The sequence below is a fragment of the Lepisma saccharinum genome, chromosome 3, assembly GCF_977018435.1.
Source record: "Lepisma saccharinum chromosome 3, izLepSacc3.1, whole genome shotgun sequence".
In the NCBI taxonomy this organism is placed as follows: domain Eukaryota; kingdom Metazoa; phylum Arthropoda; class Insecta; order Zygentoma; family Lepismatidae; genus Lepisma; species Lepisma saccharinum.
The window spans coordinates 115,065,644-115,086,637 of NC_139231.1; the positions used below are offsets into that span (position 1 = coordinate 115,065,644).

At 40.2% G+C, this 20,994-nt stretch overlaps 1 protein-coding gene across 1 annotated transcript in view; it reads right to left on the reverse strand.

Annotated features, from left to right (window-relative positions):
• Positions 1–20,994, reverse strand: part of Trpgamma (Transient receptor potential cation channel gamma) — a 449,908-nt gene that overhangs the window by 95,506 nt on the left and 333,408 nt on the right. Inside the window, exon 6 of the mRNA XM_083119232.1 lies at positions 9,945–10,115. Within this exon, the coding sequence (XP_082975358.1) occupies positions 9,945–10,115 (171 nt within the window). The remainder of the gene's footprint in view (positions 1–9,944; positions 10,116–20,994) is intronic.

Consider the following 20,994-nt stretch of genomic DNA (forward strand, 5'->3'; position numbering starts at 1 on the left):
AGTTGAACACTCATCACTCTTATCACGAAGAATGCAAGAAACACTGCCAATCGGAAATATTTTTTACAACATATCGTGGAACCTAATGTAAAGAATAATAATATACGGATACAGGAGGCAACACAAATGCTGATAATACAGTATAAATTTCAACACTGTGTCTAAAATAACTTTACTAGCGCGTAGAGCGAGATGCATAAGTATTAGCCAGCAAATTGTCCGTCACCATGTTAATTTTCTTTGTTTCACGCAATTGCATCTTCAGGAATTGAAACAAAAACCAAACAAACGCTACACCATAATAAGTCAACATCTATTCCTAAACCTCCGGTAGAGTGGTAACACAATGCGATACGACGCCAGGGGTCCCAGGTTCGAATTATAGACCGGGTATGAGTATTCTTTGTGAGTGTCCCTTCTCATTTTCATCACTCATCCTCATCTTCAATGATTAGCCAAAAGTGGCAGAAGAGCAAAGTAAAATGAACCAAGTCAATCAACATATCCTTTAAAAATACATAGGATGCAATATGCCCATGTCAATAATTCAATAGGTAACGACGCGCATGCGCAACATGGCCATTGTTGAATCGCCCGCGCTATACCCAAAGAAAGGTAGGCAGCTTCACACCCAAATTAAGCTATTTCTGGGATTCTTTTTGATATTAGTAGCCAAGTAGCTACCTCTGTCGTAAAAAAAATGCTTCCGCCAGGACGACCACTGCTGCCAAATCCACCGTCCATCCTCCTCCCGCGCACCCTGGCTATCCTCCCGTCCCCTGCTTCCGGAAGCAAATGAGGAACTTTGCGAAGCCTTTTGTTCGTAAAATTCAGTCTGTCAAGGCTCAAAATCCCCTTTGCTCCCACTTTTGTTCACCGACTCTGGACTGGCATTCACTGGAGTGCAAGTGTAACGTTGAATGATGAAATTTACAGAAGAAATAAGTCGCTGCGAGCAGGGTGACATGTGTAATTGATTTAAAGTCCAACCTGCCTTGGGGTACCGTTTTTGATTAAAGTACACTAAACGGAAAAAATTATGCACGTTGCGTATATTTAAGGATTCGAATATTTCGGTGCTATTTTTCCTATTTTCCGATGATATCTCCCCCAAATTAAAAAAAACAAACAACAACGTAATAACGGTTTTCAATTCATATTTCCCCTTTGAACTCACTGACAGATTGCACAAACTATTGGCTCTTTAATGAACGTTCATAATTAAATTTCATTAAACCTGCTTTACCTCCTCATTGCAGGGTTAATGGCCAAGCCACTCCAGTGAAAAACATTGGATTACATTCAACATCATTTTTTTCTACTTTATACGTACCATCGAACGAAAGGCTTTAAAAATAACCTACAGCAAAAGTAAGACAAGACTTCAAGCGACGAGCATGGGAATTCTAGATTCCTAGCCCATTACGACGATTACTCTATGCTCACTTTTTTGCTCAGATAAGCTGGGATGGGACCTACAGGTTATTCTGCAAACTGAATCACCGTGTAACGTGTCACCGTCGCGGATCGATCAGGATGTCCTTGATTACAAGACGACAGCGTTAGCCACTATGCTATCGTGGGAGCCCGGAACAAATATAAATTAACAACTGATCTATAATAATGATAGGAATAGTTTCATTATTAGGTAGGCAAGTTTCAGCCTGAAGCTGCTCTGCCATTATCAATATTACATTAAATATACAGGGTGTTCGATAAGTCCTGCACCACAAGCCAATTCATAGCATTTGTTCAATATGTCGTCCATTGAGCTCAGTAGGCGGAAACACATGTTGTTGAGCAAACGGGGAACATAATCTGGGGCTTTGGCAAGGAATTCGTTCTCTATCTTGAGGCGGAGTTGGCCAGATCGCAAATCTTTACGCTGCATATCCAGAATTTCAGAAACCTCCAGAAACTTGGCATTATACTTCAGAATAAGTTCATAAGATATCTATATTATAAAAAATTTAAAAGGTCTTCATATGACACTATTTTATCTGAATTTGGGTTCTCTTCATTAAAATCAAGAAGAGAACTAGCCAAACATATTTTACTTTACAAATTTATAAATTACTCAATTGATACTCAAGATTGTCTTCAGTTGATAAGATTCACAATTAAACCTAGAACGCTTCGCTCTTATTTCCCATATTCTTTGGTTAATTCTAAAAATATTGTACAACAAAATTCAGTAATGGTTAAAATATGTAAAGCTCATAATGTACTAATACAAAATAATGTTAACATCAATTTTGTTATGTCTTATAAAAATTTGCTATGTATTTGTTATTAAACAATTTATTTTTAATTAGTTTTTTGTCTGAAAATTGGTACTTTTATATATTAAGTTATTTTATTAATGCTAAATATAATTTTTGTATGTATCATACAACTGAAAATAGGCATTGATATCATTTAATTATTTGTGTATATGTAATTGGTTTGTGTGTTTGTATATGTTCATATTTATGTTTATGTATATGAATATTATGTACTATGTTAACTTATTTACTTATAAACCCCCATTGTAAGTGGAGCAATAGTTCTGTTATGGGGAGTATGTATAAATAAATAAATAAACACAAAGTTCAACGGCAGGGGCGGAAATAAAACTCCTGTGGTGCAGGGGGGGACACGAGCTTTATTGGTGCAGTAAAAATGATAAATTAAGAAGGACTGGTAGTTCACAAAAAGTTATTTTCTCGGCGTTAAAATATATTTCCAACCAAACATATATTTTTATACCACTGCAATTACAAACAGAAAATGTTTATCACTAGAAAAGTAGAAAGTGAAACGTTAACAGCTACACTCTGTCATTGGATTCTCTGGAGCAAGCGAACGAAAATAGGTCACTGCGCAAGTAGTGACTCAAGACTGCTCGACCGATGAACGCGTGAGAGGGGGCGTGGGTTCGTTGAGGGGAAAAAGCGGCAACAGATACCAGCCGATTGCAGCAGCAGCGCGCACTACTTTGCTCCGTCCACTCGCTTTCTCCCCTTCTCTACCGTTATGCGCGACGCCAAGGGTCCTGGGTTCAAATCCCGGCATGGCAGCTTCACGATTAGCCAACAATGTCAGAAAAGCGAAGTCAACTAAACCAAATCAATCAGTCTGCCGTTATGTTTGCCTTGCTCTACAGAGTCTCGTGATAGTGTGGGTTTACCAGGGTTGTTAAAGTTCCAGGAATTTAAATTCAATTCGATTCCGGTCCAGGAGAGAAAATCAGCAAGCGTAAATGGATTCTAGACCGTAAAGAATCTTTTTATCTGTAAGGTGTTTCAATTCGGTCCAGGAACCTTTTTTCCAGAACAATTTAAATACGGTCCAGGAAAAGTTTTCTGAATGAATTGAAATTCGGTCCAGGAACCTTTTTCAATGTAATACGCAACTTGGACCGAATTTAAATTGTGCGAGGAAAAAGGTTTCGGTCCTGCAGCGAAACCCAACCTTTAACAACCCTGGTGTTTATCCACGTAATGTTTGTAGATTACGAATTCCATGCTTTAGGAGCTGAGAAAGCAGATAGTGGTTGAGTGCTGAGTTATCGTCAGAACAACACTCCTTTAGTATAAAGCGGGTCACTTTCTAAGCCGCGTAAACGGGCATACATCGAGAAATTGGTGTCAACACGATCCACAGATATTTTAACGCCCGAACTATTACAAATGGGGGCTAAATACCCTTTTGTTTCCCACAAAGGTCCCAGAAATTGAGGATTACCAAAGGCGAAGGCGTGGGTAATGAAACTTGTTCCGAAGATGGAGTTTCGAAGCACAGATTTTTCCGTGTACAACTTCTTACCGGCGAAGTCGCTCCCAATTAGTTGAATCTCCCGAAGCAGGGTTCGCTACGTAATAAGGGTTGACCTCCCTGAAGGCAGGAAGAGCAGAAGTTAGGTCTCCTGAGTGACGAGGACGATGGTTTCCTCTGCGGTGGGGAGGAAGGACGTTGCCTTAGCAACGAGAGAGGTATCGACACATTCTCTCTTATTTCCTGTTTCCTGTTTATTTCGGCCATTCACAAAAGACGTAAGAACCCCATTGCTGTGAACGCGTAAACATAAACAAGATAAATAATAGTCATGCTATAGGATTGATTCACGAGGTATTATCAAAAAGTTCTCGGAATTCACTCGCGAAATGCATCCAGATGAAGTGCTTCCCTTAGAAGTCTAATCACCCTGGAAATATTATACACGCTGTGCATAGAGACGCTTGCACCAACAGTCCTACGATTGCTTCCGAAATACTTCTAGTAGTATAGGTGACAAAGTAGGCGTCGAATATGTCTGGTGTCTTAAATTGTTGGAAAACGTCCACGGCAGGGATCCATCTTGAGAGTACGGAACAGCCAAGGTCTTCAAGTGCCTGATCAGGCGAGCAAGGTGGTTGCATCAGCTGTGGTACGTGTTTATTCGCTAGAAACTTGATTTTGATCGAATTCTACCACACGCGCGACATGACTTAACTAGAAAGCCCCTCTCTTACAACTGAGACACGCCAAAGTCAACTCGTTTGCTATCCGTTGATAACTTCTAGGAGCACACAAGTGCCATTTCGGAACTTTTTGATAGCACCTCGTAACGAAAAGTATTTCTTTGTACAATCAGGTAACCGTGGACAAGGAGGAGGTGAGATGGTAACACTTTTTGCCTGAGGAAAAGTGCAGAAATGCACCAACCAGGATGGTAGGATGCAATATTTAAAACGGCAACTGCATCTGTCGCCTTAATATCTCACTGAAACGCATCGCGAACAAAGGAAACCTATGTATGCATTTTTCGTCGAACTTAGTTTCTCAAATTTGGCTCCTTCTCTAAATATCAAGAGCTGCGGTTTCAAACACTTACTAACGAAGTATTATTTCAACGTCGTACCACAGATATGGCCAAACCCGCTCTATTTGTAAAAGAGTGCTCTTGTATGCACATGTCGACTGCAGAGCGAGCAGCGATACTGTAGCGTTGTAAGAAGGAAGGAGAGAAGGGAGTAAACGATGCAAGAGGCTTCATCGGTCGCGTTCGTCCAGTGAGAAACCTCTCGCCATCTGATTCGTGAGAAACCGTGCAGGGTGGCATTTTAATCAAAGCAGAAGAAGAATCAGGTGGTTGTTCCGTGAAAGGGAAGACGCCTTCCCTCGCAATATTTTTGACCTCTCAAGGCAAGTGGCTCCCCCGATCCTGTGCTGCTAACTGACCTTGGGGTTCAATGTGCAGGCGGGAAGCTCTCACCGTGCTTCACAGGTGCAAGCGAGTTTCCCAAGCCTGTCTTCTTATTCCAATCTATTAAAGCTGTATACGACTGTGTTGCAAATGGCAGACATTCATATTTGGACCCTTCTATAAGTTCAAAAATGGCGAACGTGTCTATGGTAGAGTTGCCCCGCTACGGAACATAGGGTCGTAAGTTCGAATCCTGGGTAAGGAATGAATATTTGAGCGTGCTGGTGGTGTTAGAAAGCATAATAACGGACAAATTGAGCAAATAGACCATTGAACTTTACCGTACCAAACGTGCATCAATAGCTTCAACATTTTCCAGTCGCCTTGTAATCAAGGGTTCACGGGTTCAATACCCAATAGTGGCACATGGCATAGTGGTTCGGATCCCACTTTAAACTGTAGGTTCAGTCCCGATTAGTTTTTCTGTGCACAAAGTGGACTTAGAACAACAAATCAATCAAACAAATAAAACAAAAAAGAACATTTTCCAGACACGAATTGTTTGGATTAAATTAAGTCACTTTCCTCGTTGTCTTTAACGTATTCTTTAAGGACGTTAGTGACAAGAAAAATGGGTTTTATAGAACAAGTTTTTGTAGCAGGCAGAGGTGGGGTATAACCCCTTGAAACCTGTCAGCCAATGGCTGGTTGCATTTGACGCGTTGGCCCGTAGAATTTGAATTGTACACGGCGAACAGGGATCCTAGAATGAACCTGTTGTCGCTGTCGCGCTGCACATGACAACCTCGTGATTCATTGTCTTCCGCCCCCGCCCCATCGCTCGGATCGACCGGGAGAGAGCATCTCTCCCCCGCTTACCCCTCGTCATCAAAGAGATCGAGGGCATCAGATGCCATCTTCAACGTTGCAGAGTGGGGCCCGTTCATGCGGATAAGTGCAATTGTACTCTAAATAGGGGGCGGATTTCTGAGCGTGTTGGTCCGGGGGCCACAAAGATGTGCTAATCGAGGGGTTCATCTCTTTCACGGTCCAGCAGACATGCGTCGTCATCGAAATGATAGCAACACTGCTGAGCCTTAACGGTGCACTAGCCTGATGGCTACTCACATCTTCCGCGCTTTCCAGAATCCACCGGTGGACGCGCTGGTGCACCGCTGATGCACGCTTTGGCTTTCCGTATTTCACCGGGGCGCACCAAAGCTTTCACCAGGTTAAACCATGACGTCATCAATTTATACCAGCCTCAAGAGGTGGTGCGGCTGGTGAATCAAAATGGCGTCGTCTGCACTGAAGCTTCTTCCGATTCGTGATATGCGTTCTGTAGGCAATAGTACGGAATGTCACAACGATTTTGTTGTACGGAGGGCGAATATACTGGATACAGACATAAACTGTCGACATTTTAAATACTACTACTCCTTCACTTCCACGCAAAGTGATATAAAGTATGCCAATGCATCAAAACATGCATCCTCTTCTGCTGCAACATGCAGGAAAGCATCCAGTTGCAAAATTCTATATCATTACAAAAGAATACCACTTAAATTCGTACTGCACATGCAAAATAAGATGTTGTTAAGTGAAAATATATAATATTTATGAAATATCTTCTGTGATTTAGTCACAATCAGTGATATTTTCCCTAATAAACATGAATATGCGCGCGCATTCTGAATCTAGCTTTCACTTGCAGCAGCAAGAAGCTTTTCGTATTTCACCGAAATTGACGTCATTTTTGGTGCACCACTCTGACGCACGCTGGTGAAATCTGCAAAGCGAGGTTAGTATACAGCCTCTCTGATAGCGTGGTGTAATCAAGGGGTCCAGGGTTTGATTCTCAGTAGAGTAGCAGATCCTAATTTAAACTCTATGTAGAAAGGTGCAGTTCATTTCTTCATATATTATTTTTGTCCAAGAGGTAGTTCAACCGATATTATTCGATTGCTTCAAAGAAGAATTTTCCATTACCTCAAGTAATTAGTCTTTAATTCTTCTTAGTGATAGTGAATTTTTTTCTAAATAAATTTACAAAACTTTAAAATGAATGTATGAAAATTGCACTGTATAAATTACACAGTACCACTAAATTCATTGACTGTCCAGCTATTATTAGAATAATTAAATCAAGAAGACTTAGATGAGCAGGCTATGTGGCACGAATGGGAGAAAAAAGAAGTGATTATAGGATTCTTGTTGGGAAACCTGACGGTAAGAGACCTGTAGGAAGGCCAGGACAAATATGGAGGGGTAACTTTAAGATGGGCCTAAAGGAAATCAGTCAGGATGGAAAAGATTGGATTGATTTTGCTAGGATAGGGACAGATGGAAGGCTTGTGTTGCTTCAGCCATAAACCTTCGGGTTTAGCAAGGCTAGAGATTTAATTACTTAGTGTAATTGAAAACTTGGATCCTGAAATGGTCGCTTCTTGTATGGCGTTATGTGTGTTGCCTAACTCTAAGGCGATGAGCGAACGTCGGCAACAAGTCTTCAACAGAAACTTCGGTTATCGCCATGGAGTTATGCAACACACATTACGTCATGTAAAAAAAAACTAGCATTGCAGGATCTAGGTGACTGTACATAGCCTCAATACAGCCCCTGGGGATTTATGTTTCTCTGCTATTATTTTAACATTGGAGCGAAAGTTACATGTGCTGTCATAATTCTCGGTGACACTGAAGGGGAAGTTGTGAAAAATTCAACTTCAAAACACTGCCAGAAGTGATAAATTATCGTAGCGCCTGCCACACTGTTCTCTGCATATTTCGACTCCATTGGCAACAGTTCACGCAGGAAACATATTGTTCTAATCCCTTATGTATGTTAATTAAGTGACGCGAACCAACTCGCGGCTGTAAAATGCATGGAGATTTTATGCACCACACACACAATGAGAAAGAAAAACTGCTGAGGCATTGTTGTCGTAGCTACCATTCAAACGTTTAACCGTCTGCGTTTGTTTTCGACAATTACTAATTTGAGCGTCGGCTCAAATGTAACGATTGGATACTTTTTCTGTAAAATGGAGGGTCCAGATCTAAACACGCTATTACATCGCTAAATCCAAAGAATTAGTGGGTCCAGAAGTTTTCTAAATTCCAAAAATAAGATTTTTATGTGAGAGGTGACTAACATTTCATTATTTTTCTTGAAGTGTGTGAAAGTAAAGAACAAAGTAGATTAAGAATAACAATGCATTTCAGTACATAAACTGTACGAAATGTAAAACAAAGAAAAAACAGCTGTATAATCACTAACTACAGTAAAACATCGTTAATCCGGACCCCGAAAAGCCGGACTTAGCTTAATCCGGATAGGCAAAATTAAAAAAAAAAGCAGAATGCAAGGTTTTAAATGTCGCGTATGTACGTACTGCATTGTATTGCTTTATATTTTACTGTACTGTATAGCCTAGTGTACTTACGCCTATGCCCTTTAACTACACCATAATAAACGTGTTTTGTTGCTATAAACTGTTCTACTGTTATTTTAGGTTATTTAAGTTAATCCGGACTTTCGTTAAACCGGTCAACTTATCTCCAAATTAGTCCGGATTAACGAGGTTTTACTGTACTAACAACTCTCAAAATAATCAAGCAAAATTGTACGGATACAAAATAGACACTAAAATTGATGGACATAAAATATTTTAAATCATTTTCCTTTATTACGCAGTCATCATCGAAATAGGCAAAAACGACCAGTATAAAACTCGTGTAGTTCCTTCAGAAACTCGCACAAACATATCCAATGCCCTCTCCTTCAATGAATACATAGACCGATGTTAGTTGCTGATTGATTTTGTTTATCTACGTCGCTTTTCTGCCACTTTTGGCTAATCGCGAAGATGAGAATGAGTGATGATACGATGAAATTGATAAGGGGACACTGACAGAACACCCATTCCCAAACCGGGATTCGACCCGGGATCCTTGGTGTCGAAGCGCGTTGTGCTAACCACTCCGCCAAGTAGGTTGACGATCTTAGTTGCTGAAGAAGCATTTTTCCTCAACTACAGTGCATTCTGATTGCCTATTACCTGAGATACAAAATTTATGCACAAATTGACAGCATAAATTGATAAAATTTATGAATATGGTCGAAATGAAGAAACGAAACTCGAAATCCAACCTAAATATATAGATATTCAACTGATTTTTCATTATCTTCTTACTTGAGACAATACTAGAGACAGTTATTTTTGAAACAGATACTTATGATTAAAACAGACAAAAACTGTCATTCTAAAACTCGTAAATACACTGAAACTTAGCAGCCTACATGTTTTGGCCAAAGAACAAAAAAGACATATCAGGTCAAATCCTTAGCTTCATCTGGTGGATTGGGCCTGCCGCTAGTGCAGTGGTAGCGTCGTCGCCTTGTAATCAAGGGGTCCCGGGTACGATACCCGGTGGATTTTCGGATCCCACTTTAAACTGAAGGTCCAGTCCCGATTAGCCTTACTGTGCATAAAGTAGACTTAAAACACCAAATCAACCAACCAACCAATCATCTGGTGGATTGACAAGAACTCTATCTCCAAAGAAATATAAATAGTAATAATAAAATTAACAAAAACAGCTTATTACCATTATTGGTTAATAATAATAATAATCATTATTATTCTTTGATTACCAGTATTCAAATTTATGTCATGGTTTGGTTCCCTTATGAAAAATAATGGTTACTCTCATAAATTTCAAGAACAGCATGATTTTACACAAGGAACTCGAGTCAAATTATGAACCTACTCACCTTTTTCTGTCTGAGTTTGATGGCAAGTTTCAGTCTATTAAGATGCATTCTCTCTCCATGTTCAAAGGCCGGTCCCGTAGGATCATGATTCAGAAGCACCTCCAGCTCGTAGGAGCTTCTAGTGTGGTCCAGCAGGGCGGTGGCAAAATCCTGGCACTGTTTACGAAGCTCCTGCAAGAGAAGAAAGTAAACAAACAGTATTTTTTCCCCTGGCTCTCATCGACAAAGGCAATACCAAGAACACACATTACAAGAAACCTGACACAAGCTTCAGGAAGAGGAAAACAGACTATTCTGGAAAGGGGTGGGGGGCGAATCTGTTCTCTTTTTCTTCACTATTTCTTAATAATTATAATCATCTGTTCAACATGATCCAATAATATACAGGGTGATCATAATATCTGGAGCAAGAAAGATTTTGGTTTCTAATTTCAGATATTAGTTCAGTAAGTGACTGGTTTTCTCAAGTAGATTTTGGGGAAGACGTCTTTGTGTAATGGGCAGCACGGTTACCTGACCTCAATCCCTTGAACTTTACCATGCGGAAAACTTTGAAATCTGGGGGCGTATACTGTGAAAATACGGATCAAAACCATCTCAGGGAAAGTATAACCACTGCAACTGCTCCTATGGATCTTCACCTTTTAAAGTGAATTCAAGAAAAAATGTTCCAGACTGACTGATCACCCTGTAGTGTAATTGGAGCAAAAGCTGGGGTGCATCCAGGTTGGCAGAAATGCCTGTTTTATCTTTGGAAACGTTATTGGTTTCAGCTACCAATGAATACCATAGTAACGTGTCAACCAATGAGCTATTAATTCGGTTTATGATGTATAATCAACTTCAACATCAAGTTACGGCTAATCAAATGGGAGTTTCGACTTTTCTGCTGGGCAATCACTTCTTCAAACTGCCCTCTTCCCGTTGATATCATTTTCTATTCCATCGGAAGTTTGATATTCCCAAGATAACGAATCAAAAAATACTCCCATATGCCCAATGCATTTCTCCTTGCCTCCTGGCAGTGTTGCCAAACCTGGTGCACATAAAAGAGCTAGATTTCACCTTAAATGGAGTTAAAACCGACTTTTAAGGAGCTAGATTTACGAAGTGCTTCCTAGAGTAATGTTAGTTGTCAAAGGGGTGGGGCGCTGCTATTACCGTTAACTCTAAATTGAGGACAATTTATTCTTAGTTTTCGCCATCTAGATCCGGCGGTATCACCCATCTCATGGTCGTACGAAATCGAAAATAAAGGATTCCCTGATAACAATATTATGCCAATTTCACGTCAACACGGCGCTATATAAAAAAAGTAGCTGGGGATATAAGAGGGGATGGGGCGACGCAGCCAGTAGGCTATAACAATATCACGTCACGTGCAAAATGTATAATCATGGCAAAAGTTGATCTATGTGAGCCGGAACCAGTGATGGTATCATAGTGAGGCACGGGGCGGGCGCCCCAGTTCACACGCAAACGAGTGCACGAAAGAGCCAGATCTGGCTCCAAGAGAGCTAAGTTGGCAACACTGACTCGGAGGGAAAAGCCAGGTGGAGACTGTCTCGCATGCCCTTAAAGTAAAGCGATGGGTTTGTCACAAGAAGACAAAAATTACCGATTTTTTAGAGAAATCGTAATTTGAATATTTGTACCACAAGTAGAGCGTACACAAAAACGCCATATTTTACGTAAATAATACGTAAAAACAAAATATGTAATATACTCCAAAATATGTAGCATTGCACTGATGTATTCGGTCATATTTTCATTTTTACTTGGCTGCATTCAAAGGAAAAATAATATAATTCCATAAACTTCGTAGTCATGACAGAGAATACAGCGTTATTTGTAACCCTCGAAATTTCACGGAATTCCAGTCAAGTTGAAATGGTACAGCAAGGCAGCATTTAGCGCACGTGTAGAGTTGACCACAAAAGAGGAAATACAAACAATGGTACTGTGTCATTCAAAATCGTGTCAAATGCTTGGAGTAGACGTTGTTGTGTAGTATTCTCGAAATTTGCAAATGTTTCTAAACGCTACGTGCACTTGTGGTGAAAACAAGTGCCATACAGGAAGTACATACTTCACGGGATTGCTCGCTATGCAGAACGATTAGTACATTTGGAAACGTTCTTTGTTTATATCTCGGTTATATTAGGTCGGTTTCTACTTGTCTGGTGCGATTACGCGACGATGAGGATGAATGAAGAACTGTTGAAATAGGGTTCGAAATTCTGACTTCGTAGCACCATACACAGCTCGACTTTCCGGAAACTTTACTTTCCAAATCTTCTATTGATGATTGTATAAAAAAGCTTGTCTTTTTTATAACTTTAAACCTCACAACGGTTAATCGGGGCTGAGACTACGGTTTAAAATGGGATCCGAAACATAGTGCAATGTGGCTCCAGCGAAGATCGAACCAGAGACCTCTTGAGTTTTTGTTACAGTTTTAAGTTCACTTTATACACAGATAAGCTAAACGGGCCTGGGCTAACCGTTTAAATTGAGATTCGAACCACTATGTGCCTCCACCGGGTATCGAACCCGTGACTCCTTGATTAAACGACGACAGAGTTACCACTGCGACACCTAGAAGACCCTGCGCACAAGGGCAGTCTGGAACTACGAAACAAGATAAAAAAAGTAAAGTGCTCCCCTGTGCATAGCACCACGCCAAGAAGGCATATAGGGGGTGTGGGGATAACGCCCCACACTTTCTTGATCCGGTCTTGAGTGGGGGTGATGTGATCAGCATCACTCCCTCACCGCCTTTACCCCCCAGGGTTTCCCCCAGGTACCCATGCTATTCGACGCTGGGTAGGCGCCGGGGCCGCTTCTAACGTTAGAAAAGATAATAGTTTCGAAACTAAATGACACGAACTATCATTGTCACTTTACTGAAACATACGATACGAATCAAGAGTTGCTCTATTGAACGTGTGTGGTGTCCAATTAGAGGGAGACCTAGGAAGTAAACGGAAAATTTTAAATGGTAAAAGTGCTCAAGGGACACCATGTTTGACAGGTCTCCTAATCTTAAACGAATTTTTTGATTTTTTTTCTGCTGTTTCAAATCGGAGCTCAAATCATTATTTCAGATTTCTTACATACGCAAATTCTTAACTATTATTCTAGGTTCGAAAGAAATGAATTCATAAAATACCATCTCTTTTCTATGTTCTCGTCACAACGTTTTCCTGTCTATGCATTTACAAATGAGTGAAATGTTTGTAATATAATCCCTTCGCACCCTTTTCTCACTTTCCGCACATATAGGCAATGGTAATTTCATTTCTCTGAGAGAGGTAAGGAAATCGATGCGCCACTTTTGGCTAATTTGCGAAGATGGGGAAGAAATGAAATGGATGAATGGACAGTCACAAACATCCACGCCCAGGCCGGAATTTTAATACGGGATTCCTGGAACCGTAGCGCGATGTACTAACCACTCCGCCTGCGTTATTATATTAGAAACTTTAAGTACAGAGACATGGCCTGAATCGGCCATGATTTCAAATTTTATATTGTTTTATCTACGATTTGAAATTATAAAAAATACGTGTGTAATACAAAGACAAATGAAAGATGACACAAGTAGCGAAATAATTATACCCAGGAACCGATCTGTCAGTTGATTTATGAAACGTTTAACATTTAAGGTGGAGGATTCAAGCCCAACAGCTCTTTCTGTAATACGCCACTGGTTGATGCTGCATTATCGTGAGAAAATTTACTTTTGGCCATAAACAAGGCAAATATTGCTCTCGGTGCTTCCAGAACATTAAATCTTGCACGAAAATTTCGCCTCTCAAAACTAAACATTTTCTTAGAAAGTTCCCGACCGCCTCTGAGAGAATAGAATTCGTCCCCTTTCCCGGTGGAGGAAGAGGGGTGACATGACAATCAACGTCAAGCTTAACTTTTCGGACAAGTCGCGAAAGTCTTGCCTGTCAATTCCCGCTCTCGGAGTAATTCCTAACTAAATTTGCGTCTGCCTTAACGCGGTTACAATGTAGACAAATTGACTAATTACCCGAATGGAGGAGCCTTCTTCGTCTTCCAGGGTTCTTCACGATTGACGACGAATCTAGGAGGATCGACTGAAGACACCACCTTCTCGCACAAGCTGTCTCTCTCTCTCTATCTTTTTCCTCCTTCTTAGGTTTCTCTGTACTCAGTTTAAACTTTTCGGTCTCTGTCTTCATATTTCTATTCTCTTCTTTTTTCATTTAATCTTCTTCTGTTCTCTTTTTCTCTTCTTCTTCCGGTATATTTGCCACTCTGTTAGCACCTTAGGCGGATCTAGAATTGTTTTCTGGGAGGGGCAGAATATGCTATAAGCACATACGAAGTAACATTTTTTCACCTTTAACTCTTTCAGACCCTTCGTCTCTTATGTGCCTCACCTTTTATCTATCTCTCTCGTTTTACTTCTCATTTTCTCTCTCCTTGTCTCCGTCTCTCTCTCTGACTGTCCCTTTACCCCTGTCTCCTTGTCTCTGACTCTCCTTTTACTCCTGTCTCGTTGTCTCTGACTCTCATTTTACTCCTGTTTCCTTGTCTCTGACTCTCCTTTTACTCCTGTCTCCTTGTCTCTGACTCTCCTTTTACTCCTGTCTCATTGTCTCTGACTCTCCTTTTACTCCTGTCTCCTTGTCTCTCACTCTACTTTTACTCCTGTCTCCTTGTCTCTCACTCTACTTTTACTCCTGTCTAATTGTCTCAGTCTCATCTTTTACTCCTGTCTCCTTGTCTTTGACTCTCCTTTTACTCCTGTCTCCTTGTCTTTGACTCTCCTTTTACTCCTGTCTCCTTGTCTCAGTCTCTCTGACTCTTCTTTTACTCCTGTCTCCTTGCCTCCGTCTCCCCCTCTCTCTGTGTGTCTCTCTTTCCAGTTATCTCTCTCTCTCCCTCTCTCATTTAACCCATCTTTTTCTTTTTGATTCTCTCCATCTCTCTCTCTCTCTCTCCCTCTGACTCTAATTTTTTCTCTCGACTTCCCTCCGTGTCTGTACCCCTCTCTCTCTCTCTCTCTCTCTGCCTTTCCTTTACCTCTATTCTTATCTTTCCTTCCCTCCTTCTCTCTTCTATCTCTTCTTTTACCCCTTTCCCCTCTCTACCTCCCTCCGTGTCTGTACCTATCTCTCTCTCTGTCTCAAACATATGCATCACATTCACACCAAGACAATTACGAAGGTGCATTTTAGGTTCGATTTAATGTAAGATAAACTAATCGATACTGGATCTGCAAGGTGAATTCTGAACTTCTGTTCAATCTACCTGCACTTGGAAACGAACCCAGAGCCCTTTGATCCGAAGATAATACCACTAGTACATTTCGTGAAAAGTCACTACGTTATGGAACAGTGATTACAGACAGAAATATATAAGCTTTCCTTAGGCGAAACTGTTACAGATATGGGGAATAAAACCTAAAATGCCATTGCTTTGTGCCCATGAGTTAATGTAATTGCCTTGTAACCAACAAGCCCCGATTTGATTTCCAGTGTAGACTTATTTACTTGTCTAGTAAATCTAGTTCTGACTCGTATATTTGTGCTAAACTTTGTTTTGTCATTTTACTATCTGCAAAAGTATTACTCGAACATTTTTTTTGTTCGTTGTATCATCTTTAGTTTTTATATTGCTTAGTCGTTCTTTTGGACGTCCCGCTAAATCCGCCAATGGACATCACTTCCTTCTTGTCTCTTTATCTACCATTCTTCTCTCCCTCTCACTATTTTTCTCCTCTCCAACTCTCGGTGTCTCTCTTTCTCTGTATCTTTCCTTCTTTCTGATTTTTACATTCTACTTTCTTCTTGCTAAATACTAAATATGTACTGAAATGACGACATCAAGTGCTACGAATGATAAAATAACTAATTTTAATTACTTTCCGAATCCAAGTACCCACAGCTGAAAAACCCTCTGGCGCTATCGTCGAATTTTCAAAGCGAGTCAAGGATGTGTGGCTCACGCAATCAGCCATGTTATGTAATGTTTGTTCTCTTTTTACACATCTATATTACGTCGTCACTATCACATCACCTGTACTCCTTGCCAGTTTATATTTATATTTATTTATTTATTTATTTATTAACAAAAATGCAAGAAAACACGAAAATAAGGCTCCATTGAAGACCAGAGGGTGTAAGAAGTGGCCCTTTCAGAAGGAACTTATATGTCAGTTTCATAGTTGCAGGCTAACGAAGATCTGGCGTAGTATGTAAATGTACTGAACTTTGTGTAGCTGAATAAATAAAACTCATACAAGCAATCCTGCGTTATGTAATTCGAAATATGTAAAATGGGCCATCTCTCTCCTAAACAAATGGCTTATTTAGTAACAGTTGGCGCAAAAGTCATCATCCTATTTGAACTGACCTTTATTTTGACATCATGTTGTTTATATCAGTAGTGTTTTGTCAGTTAAATAGAAGATACTCACGAAATTTATTGTGTGCGAAAACGAGTAAGTATACCACATATACAGCCCGCGAAACATTAGCTCTTTTGCGTGACACATTTCCGGGCAGAGTAATATCCAGTTTTGGTGATTTTCCATGGCCGGCCAGGTCCCCCGATTTCACCGCTAAAGATTTTTCCCTTTTTTGATATTTGAAGTTATTGGTTTATGTGAATAAGCCAGAGACGTTACAGCAACTGAAGGACAATATTCAGCATGAAATTGAAAACATTTCCCCACAGATTCTTTCCAACACCACCAACGCAATAAAAAGAGCCCAAATTTGCATCAATTTGGATGGTGGTCATTTATTCGATGTTATCTTTAAAAATTGAGGGCATAAAACTGACAAGTATCAATAAACGTTTAACACAAAAAAACCTACTTTGTTAATTTAAAACCCAAGATATAGGCTAAGAAAATCACGTGATGACTTATGCGTCACTTTGTATTTCTGGTAGCGTATTAAAACCAGCGACAGTTTTGATCCTGGATCGGAGGGAACAGAAAATAAATCACGTAAACCCAGACATGTCACAGCGAGACCGTTCAGATCCAATATTTTGAGCAACAAAAGACAGGCCACTTCTCATGTTTCTATATTTCTTACATAAGCACATGAAAAAGTTGGATTTCTTGGTAAAATTTTGATGATCAGTACATTTGGAACATCCTTTTCTCCGCAAGGATAGAAATAACAAGTACAGTCATCAGCACCTAGTACACCTAGATCCTGAAATACTGGCTTCCCCGCAAGGCGTTATGTGTGTTGCCTATGAGTAGGCGATGAGTAAATAGCAAATTTTCAATGGCAACTTCTACCATCGCCGTATAGTTAGGCAACACACACAACGCCTTGCGGGGAAGCTAGTATTTCAGGATCTAGATGCCCATTTGTATTGCTGGTGACTGTACATAGATGCATGCAGACACAAACCAAAACTAATTGTCAGATAGGCATATACGAGGGGGGTTTGGAAAGTTCATGAAATCACCCTGAAGACATTCAGCTGGAACAACCATTTTAATACATTATTCAACGTATTCCCCCCGAAGGTCAATACACGTTTCACAACGATGTTTCAAAATTTGTAACCCTTTCAAATAGAAGGTTATGTCCTGCTGTGCAAACCAGCCCTCCTCAACCAGTGCCTCTTTGGACTGAAAATGTGTGCCCTTGAGATGTTTTTTGAGGTTTGGAAAGGGGCGATAGTCGGACGGAGCCAGATCAGGGGAATAGGGTGGGTGGGGTACACAGGTAAAGCCCAGATCCGCCAGCAATTGCATGGTTTGATGAGCCTTGTGCGAGGGTGCATTGTCCTGGAGAAATTGCACACCACGGCTCACTTTTCCCCGACGTTTTTCCTTCAGATCCGCCTTCAATTCAATCAAATATTGGGAATAAACAGCAGCATTGATGCTTTCACCCTGTTTAAGATATTTTATGGGGATGACACCGTCCTTATCCCAAAAGACCGATGCCAGAACCTTCCCCGCTGACCATTGACTTCGGAACTTTTTTCGGTCGAGGAGACCCACTGTGGTGCCACTCCAAGGATTGCTGTTTAGTCTGTGGGTTATAATGGTGAATGCTTGTTTCATCTTCAGTCACCAGACATCGCAGAAAATCATCAGGGTGTTGAAACTTGCGCACGATCTCCCGTAACATCTGCACCAGTGTTCTCTTCTGGTCAGCATTCAGACGTTTTGGGATCCATTTCGCACTGAGCTTCCGCATGTCCGGATACTCTGATATTTTGACACCCACATATGCAGCAATGGTTTTGGTGGATATGCGCCTATCCTCCATGATCATGTCGTGCACTTTGTCAATGTTTTCCCTGGTCACTGCACTTGCAGGCCTGCCAGAGCGGGGTTCATCTTCAGTCTCACCATATCCAGTCTTGAAACGCCTCACCCATTTGGCTACTGTTGTATATCCTGGGGCATGCTCCCCCAAAGTCTCGTGCAAAGTTTAATGGATATCCATGGGGAATTTGTCTTGCAACACGAAAAACTTGATGAGACTGCGAAGCTCATTCTTCTCAAATTTCCTTAGGTCATCTGCCATCTCTTCTTACTGAATGTGAAACAAAAAAAATAACAATGACAAAAGGATCATATTCAGGATAAGAGGTTTACAATATATGCCCTTTCTAATGGCTACAACGATTTGTTTCAATTTTTATTTCTTCTGGGCGATTTCATGAACTTTCCAGCCCCCCTCGTAACTAGACCTAGGATTTTTAGGTTCTAAAAAGTATGCTCTTTGGTTCCTAAAATAGGCTCTAAAACCTAAAATAGGTTCTAAAAATCTCAAATTAAGTTCTCTCAAAACAGAGGAAATACCTCTGTGTGGTATAAAAATCCTTTAAAATCTTAAAAAATAAATAAAGACCTAAAAAAAGGTTTGATTTCGGCGGCAAAATCTAAAATCGGTTTTAACAAGCAAAATAGGTTATTTTAGGCACTGTAAAACTTCACCAGTTGTTATTTTTTATTTACTTGTAAAGAAAATAATAGGTTTAAAACCTAAAACCCTAGGTCTAGATATAACTTAAATTTGACCTGGAAATGGCTTACAAAAGCCTGAAATACATGCCAGACACAAACAGTCATTTCTCTCTCGATACAATTTCATTCCTAGCAACAACTAGGCGACATGTTTTTTTCCTTGAAAGTAGAGCACGACGGAAGGAAGAAGACATTTCCATAAACGCAGCCATTACGCGACAGATAAATGTCTTTTAAAAGAAACCCTTATGACCCTGTCCTCATTGCACTCGAATTTATGGAGACCAATTTGGGGGGAAGATGAGGGTCGTTGGACAGGTACGAAATTATCCTAATACGTAACTGTCGACGAGCAGCAATCCAACAGCGGCAGCCATCAACGTGGTTGAATTCCTGCGCCCTCTACAAGTCAATATATAAACCAGTGGTTAATGGCAGCGATAACGTTGTTGAAAGAAAATTGCTCAAAGCCGCCAGTGTTTCCAACTCGGGAGTCGAAAAAAAATTACAATACGGGAAAATTGGAGGATACATACACGAAGAATACAGTAAGCCCCCGAGTTACGTAAGTAATGCGTTCCGTAAACTTTTACGTAACCTGAATTTTACGTAAGTCGAATTTGTAAATTGCTTAAGCGTAACTTCGTAAGAAACTGCAATATTTATTATATATATATATATATATAAATATATATATACATATATATATTTTTGTAAATTTGTAAATTGCTTAAGTGTAACTTCGTAAGAAACTGCAATATTTATTATATATATATATATATATATATATTTATATATATATATATATATATATATATATATATATAGGGTGATTGGTAATTCGACCTATTCCTGGAAAGGGGTAATACTAGAATACATTTGCAACAAATTTGAGCCTATGCACCAGGGGTCGGAAATCAATGGATTTCGAGTTATTGCAGTTTATAGATTTTCGTGACATATTCCGACTTGCGACCAAAAAACTACTAATTGTGAAAAAAACTACTGCACCCTGGGTACTCAATCGACATGTTACTAACAGCTGACGAAAGAGTGACTACTGGGAAAAAAAATCATGCCCAAAGTTCCCATATCCACAGAATGAAACAGTCATTGGAGCACACGTCATTAAGAAATTTCGATATTATCGTTTAAATCGAAGAGGATTACTAAAAAAAATGGTAACACACTTAGCCTAAAAATTACGGAAAAAACTTCCTCGTTTCATAAGCTCTCCAAAAATATACAAATGTTGTCAACTGGCACACGCGTTGGGGGAGAAATCTGAATAAAAAGCGGAGAAAGCGCGTTGTAGACCTCTTTGTAAAGTGAAAAGAAGTTGTCGGTTGTGAGAAATAAAGGAACGAAAATGAGTGAAATAATAATGTTATTTACCATTCTCATGATTCCAGGTTGTCAGAATTAACTGTTACAAAAACTACAAATCCTGTTAAAATTGCCTCCCCCCGGTTACGTATGCAAGCAAGCAGCCTGCGGCGTACTTCAGACACAGTCACTCGCGTTGACACTCTGTCTCTTATGTCTCAATTCTCTCTCTCAACTCTTCACGGGAATCGACTGGTGTACTGTAGACTAACTCTTACATGTGACCCCAAATGCAAAAGTCGCATACTATTGACTAGGGATATCCTGTCAGAAGGATGGAGTTTTGTCGATTTTTACTACATACCGACACTGAAGACCCCCATCACCTGACAAGAATTCTGTGGACGGACGAATCCAAATTCGACCGCGATGGTAAAGAAAATCTAAAGAAAAGGCTCACCAGAGAAAATTCTCACTAAATGTGTGGATGGGAATCATCCACAATCGGGGTGTAAGGGGTGACCTTCCACGTAGTACACCCAAATGTCAACCTCACTTCCACGTTAGTACACCCTGGACTGAAGACTAACGAGGCTCTGGCGACTGGCCCCATGGCCAGTATAATTTTGTTTGTATTGTCCTGTTCTTTTGTCCTTATGTGTGCTGAGTGCCCCTTTACAGCCTCTGCTTTTAACGAAAGTCAGAACATTTTAATATTTTATGCTTTTAGTTCTG